The following is a 5585-nucleotide window of genomic DNA, read 5'->3' as shown; positions in this document are numbered from 1 at the left end:
GAGAAATCACCCCCCAGGGGGGACGGCCACGCCGCAATCCCTTCTCCTCCATTCTCCTCTCGGGATCTTGGGCACGCACGCACACGCACCCGGTGTGAGTTAAAGCCACTGGGTCCAAGACTCGAACCATGGTTGACTACATGGGAGTCCAGTGACATAGATATTACGCCAACTGCTGGTCCTTTATTTGTTTTTAATTTATGACCAGGGAGGCACACAGAGAGAGAGAGAGAGCGAGAGAGAGCCACCAGGTCCAGGACCTGAACCCTGACTGGCCATGTGGGAGTGTCCAGCGCCTTAACCACCAACACCACCTGCTGGTCCCCCCTGATGTGTTTTCCATCTGCTGGGCCCGGGACTCCAGCTGCAGTTGGCCACGTAGGAGCCCAAGGAGCTCCCACAGCTGCTGCCAGGTCTAGGGTGAGAGTGCAAGACCCACGGGCTCCCCCAGTCGGGTGCCTTAACGACCTCCGCTGCCTCGGCTCGACAGCGGGGCGTGCAGTGTCTGGTGCCCTTTATCAGAGGCGAGGCCCGTGCCCGGCAGAAGTCTTGGCTGGCGTTCCCGAGGTGCAGGGTGGGGTGCGCAGGAACGCCCGCCCCGATGGTTTAAATGTAGGAAAACGCGGGCCAAGGGCGGCCGGGCGGGCGGCGAGCTGGCCGCGGTGGCGCCTCCCACACCCAGAGGTCACGCGCACCAGCTGCGGGACCGGCCGAGCTCATCGGGACGCTGTTCCCTGATGGGACGCGTTCTCCCTCCGCCCCCCATGACAGCGGATCGCGTGAAGAAGGGCTTTGACTTCCAGTGGCCCCAGCCCGATAAGCCGATGTTCTTCTACGTGACCCAGGGCCAGGAGGAGATCGCCAGCTCGGGCACCTCCTACCTGAACAGGTGAGCTCACCCCGCCCGCAGCTCGCCCAGCCGACCCCCAGTTCCCTCTGAAAACCAGCAGCGTCCTCTTCCCCACCACCACCCCGCTTCCTTTGTGTAGCGCCCCGGGACGCACAGGCTGCGGAGAAAGAGCAGGGCCCCCCCAGTGGGGCGCGGTCACGCTGCAGTCCCCTCTCCTCCATCCCATCAGGATCCTGAGCATGCCCCCCCCCCGCTGGGATTTTCAAGCCGCCAGGGCTGGGGTTCAACCTTGGCTGGCTGTGGGGGACCCAGCTCCCTCTGCACAGCCCCGCGACACAGGCTGCTGTGGGCAGATGATCCTCTCTAAGCCCACGCGTGAGCCGTGTCTGTCCCTCAGGACGCCTCTTCCAAAGGGTGAGGAAGGCCGGGACCAGCAGTTAGCGTAATGGCTATGTCGCTGGACTCCCATGTAGTCGACCGTGGTTTGAGTCCCCGATCCGGTGGCTTAAACTCACGCCGGGCGCGTGTGCGTGCGTGCCCAAGATCCCGAGAGGAGAATGGAGGAGGAGGGATTGTGGCGTGGCCATCCCCCCTGGGGGCGATTTCTCGCTTTCTGTCTCTCTGTCTCTCTCTCTCTGTCTGTTGAGTGCACGCGCCCTATAGCAAAAACCTCTCCAAAAAAAAAAAAGATGAGGAAGGCTAGCGTGGGCACGTGGCGGCGTGTGGGGCAGGAGGACCCGGCAGGGCCTTGCAGTGTCGCGCTCTGAGCCGTCACTGTGGCACTGCTGTCCCCGGGCGGTGGGACGTCCACGTCTGGCTGCAGGCGGAGCCGGCCCATACGCCCCACAGCCCCCGCCCGGCCTCAGGCCTTCGGAAGCCCACACGGGAGCCCGGTCCCTGAAAGCCCGCTCTCTCAGGACCGAAGCCGCGAACGTGGAGAAGATCACCACGAAGCTGCTGAAGGCGGGCGCCAAGCCCGACCAGATCGGCATCATCACGCCGTACGAGGGCCAGCGCTCCTACCTGGTGCAGTACATGCAGTTCAGCGGCTCCCTGCACACCAAGCTCTACCAGGTGCGCCCGGCGTGCGGCTCGTGCTGACAGGTTCTTCGGCCGGCCTCGGGGGTGCCACCCGTACCTACGGCCACCCGCTGTGTGGAAATGAACCCCGTGTCGTCGGCACGACCGGCCTGCAAGGGACTCCGTCGTGTCTGGGCTGAGGCCTCGGGCCCCTAGGGGAGACCAGACCAGCGCAGCAGCCCCTGCCCGCCCTGGGAGGCGCCGGCTGGCTCTGACCGCGCTGCTCCCTGCAGGAGGTGGAGATCGCCAGTGTGGACGCCTTCCAGGGCCGCGAGAAGGACTTCATCATCCTGTCCTGCGTGCGGGCCAACGAACACCAGGGCATCGGGTTTCTGAACGACCCCCGGCGCCTGAACGTGGCCCTGACCAGAGCAAGGTAGGGGCCGCTGGCCGGCCGGAGAGGGCCTTGCCAGGGCCGAGCACTGACCCAGAGCAGCACGGGCCGTCGGGGCGGGTTTCTGCACTTGGGCGCCCGTCGGAGAAGGCCCTGTCGAGGCCGTCTTGGCCTGAGGCCTCCGCACAGCCGACGGCCCGTGTCCGACCAGCCGCTTCCGCTGCCTCTGACGTCTCTGTCCTGTCTGCCTTCTTTGGTTCTGGAGTTCGGCTTGGCTCAGATGGGGTAGCAATGGGGCCCTGAGGACGCGGTGGCCCCGTGTGGGTCTCCACGTGAAACCACAGCAGGCCTGCTGGGGGGTGTGCACTAAGACACGCTGCCAGGCTGGGACTGCGTGGCCACACCTGTAATCCTGGTGACTCGGTCACTGAGGCCGCAAGACCCCGTCTGCAGTAGAGCCGGGCGTGCAGTGGGCCCAACAGGAGGATCGTGGGGGCGAGCCTGACTCTGTTCCAGCTCCTGTCCACAGTGGCTGCTCCCCCTCTAAAGCACAATCGAGTGGGCTTTGTGTTTTTTATTTATTTATTTTTTTTTTTTTCCCTCTCTCTCCTCCGTAGAGTGGATGCACTTGCCAGAGAGACAGAGACAGACAGAGGGAAAGTGAGAAATCACCCCCTGGGGGAGGTGGCCAAGCTGCAGTCTCTTCCCCGTTCTCCTCCTGGGAGTTTTGGGCACGCAAATATATGTGTCTGCTGGTTTTTTGGTTTTGTTTTTAAAGAATTGTTTTTGTTTCTTTTTCTTTTTTTTTTTTTCCTAGTCCCTCTTGGGATTTTGGGCATGCATGCTCACACGCCCGGCATAAGAGTTTTAGGCTGCTGGGTCCCATAGAGTCGAACCGTGAGACTCAACGCTATGGGAGTCCAGCAACGTAACCTGCTGGTCCCCACCCCGTGTGATTGTTAAGCCATCATGTCCAGGACTCGAACTGCGGTCAGCTCTGTGGGATCCAGCACCTTAACCACCATGGCACCTGCTGGCCCCCAGGCATCATTGGTTGTAACTCCCCCTGCCCCCTTCCTGAGGTGTCTCAGGTGTGGCCATTGGCGGGCACACGGCGGTCAGCCACATCCCTCGGCCGGCCAGGGGACCGGATGCTCAGGTGGCGGCAATCAGACCCCAGCCCGTTAGCGCAGGCCCATGCTGGGCGTGGGGACAGCCAGAACCTCTGCGGAGTAGCCACGAGTACAGGGCTGGCAGCTGGGGGTCTGTGGTCCCCGTCCCCGTGCGGGTGACCCCGCATGGGGAGCTGCCTGCCTGGCCCCTGGTGGCCACGGGGGTGGAGTTGGTGGCTCAGCCCGGCCTCGCCGCAGGTACGGCGTCATCATCGTGGGCAACCCGAAGGCGCTGTCGAAGCAGCCGCTCTGGAACCACCTGCTCAATTACTACAAGGAGCAGAAGGTGCTGGTGGAGGGGCCCCTCAACAACCTGCGCGAGAGCCTCATGCAGTTCAGCAAGCCCCGCAAGCTCGTCAACACCGTCAACCCGGTGAGCTGCGCGGGCCGGCCTGGCCCTGGGACCCGGGAGCGCTCCCCCGAGATGGCGAATTCCTCACCCGCCTCCTACCTCCACAGGGGGCCCGCTTCATGACGACGGCCATGTACGACGCCCGGGAGGCCATCATCCCAGGGTCCGTCTACGATCGCAGCAGCCAGGGTGAGTTCCCCCGCTGGGCGCTGGGCGTGGGACAGGGCGGCCCGCCACACCCCTGCGCCGGGCTGCTGACCGTTCCCGCTTCACAGCTGTGTGTCCCCACTCCTTGGGTGGCCTCGTGGTCTCAGGCCAATAACAGGTTGGCCTCTGAGAACGAGGCGTCTTCCAGATGAGACAGCTCTGCTCCCAGCCCCGCGACCCCCTGGATCGCCTCTGACCTATGACCCCACCCTCAGCACACCTTGGCGGCAGGTCACCCCGCAGCTTCCCGGGCAGCCACAGCCTTGTGTCGGGCTTCGTGGCCTTGTTGAAGCGTCCATGGTTCCATGTCGGGGAGCCTGGCAGGCCACGGGGTGGTGCTGTCCTTGCTTCCCATCAGGGGGGATGGGGGGGTGCGTCTGTGCCTTCCCACCTGAGCCTCGCCCCTGCTGCCCGGCCTGTCTGTCTAGGAGGTTCCGATCCTCATTCCTGCCTCCCGGGCGCCTTCTCCACGTCAGCCCCACCTGCCCTGACGGAAGGAGCCCCCGAGCTCCGGGCACCATCTTCTCAGCCACTTTCCTTCCCCCGACACGCACCCTCCTGTCCCTGGGCGAGCTGCGGGTCCTGGGTGTCCCCCGGGCCGGCTCGGGCTCACGCAGGATCGTGCCAGGCCTGGGGCTCCAGCCGCCCTCTGCCGTCCTTTGTCCCCGTCCCTCTGCTCCCCGGCGTGGGGTGGGCCCTGGCTCCCTCGGGCCTGGCCAGCCCGGGAGCGTCTGGGGGGCTGTGTGCGTCCGAGGCCTGTATCCTGGGCTCAGGGGTTGCCGTGCTCGTGCTCGGTGGTGGTGACTGGGGAGGGTGCGTGCAGTGTGAGTTGGAAGTGCGCCCAGACTTTTCTAGGTTTTTGCCATAGGGCACATGTGCTCCCCAGAGAGGGAAAGTGCTAAGTCACCCCCGGGGGATGACCATGCACGGTCCCTTCTCCCTTGGGATTTTGGCCACACACGCGCGTGAGCCCTGCACGATTTTCAAGCTGCTGGGCTCGGGGCTCGAACTGCAGTTGGCCAGGTGGAAATCCAGCGCGTTAACCGCCCCTTCACCTGGTGTCCCTGATAACGCTTTTCATCTGTAACATGGTGTAGTGTTTTTTTTAACTGATTTTTTTTTTTAAAGATTTAATTTTACTTACTATGTATTTTTATTAACTTTGCCAGAGAGGGACAGAGAGAGAGAGAGAGAGAGTGAGAGAGAGAGAGCATGCGCAAGCCGCCAGGCCTGAGACCCTAACTGTGGTCGGCATGTGGGAGCCCAGCACCTTAGCCACCAGGCCACCTGCCAGCCCCCACGTGGTGTTCACGTTTGGGGCCCTCACACCGGTGATCCCCGTGAGAACCGCCTGCGAGGAAAGGCACCCCCGGGCGCCAGACTGAGGGAGGCAGAGCAGCGCGGCCCCGCTGTGGGCGGACGGCGGGGTGTCACCGAGGCTGGTGCTAGCTGGTGACCTGCCCCCGCCCTGTCCTGCAGGCCGGCCCTCCAACATGTACTTCCAGACCCACGACCAGATCGGCATGATCAGCGCCGGCCCCAGCCACGTGGCTGCCATGAACATCCCCCTCCCCCTCAACCTGGCCCTGC

The 5585-nt window shown here is 63.9% G+C and overlaps 1 protein-coding gene across 1 annotated transcript in view; it reads left to right on the top strand.

Annotated features, from left to right (window-relative positions):
* The window catches only part of UPF1 (UPF1 RNA helicase and ATPase), a gene marked incomplete in the record, with an annotated part of 50490 nt that overhangs the window by 43787 nt on the left and 1118 nt on the right, over window positions 1-5585 (top strand). The window contains 6 exon segments of the mRNA XM_027771273.1: window positions 772-889; window positions 1768-1924; window positions 2164-2306; window positions 3635-3809; window positions 3896-3977; window positions 5475-5563. Of these exon segments, the coding sequence (XP_027627074.1) occupies window positions 772-889; window positions 1768-1924; window positions 2164-2306; window positions 3635-3809; window positions 3896-3977; window positions 5475-5563 (764 nt within the window).

Source organism: Tupaia chinensis, unplaced genomic scaffold (genome assembly GCF_000334495.1).
Source record: "Tupaia chinensis unplaced genomic scaffold, TupChi_1.0 Scaffold000201_1, whole genome shotgun sequence".
Classification (NCBI taxonomy): Eukaryota; Metazoa; Chordata; class Mammalia; order Scandentia; family Tupaiidae; genus Tupaia; species Tupaia belangeri.
This window is presented reverse-complemented; position numbering and strand designations above follow the sequence as displayed.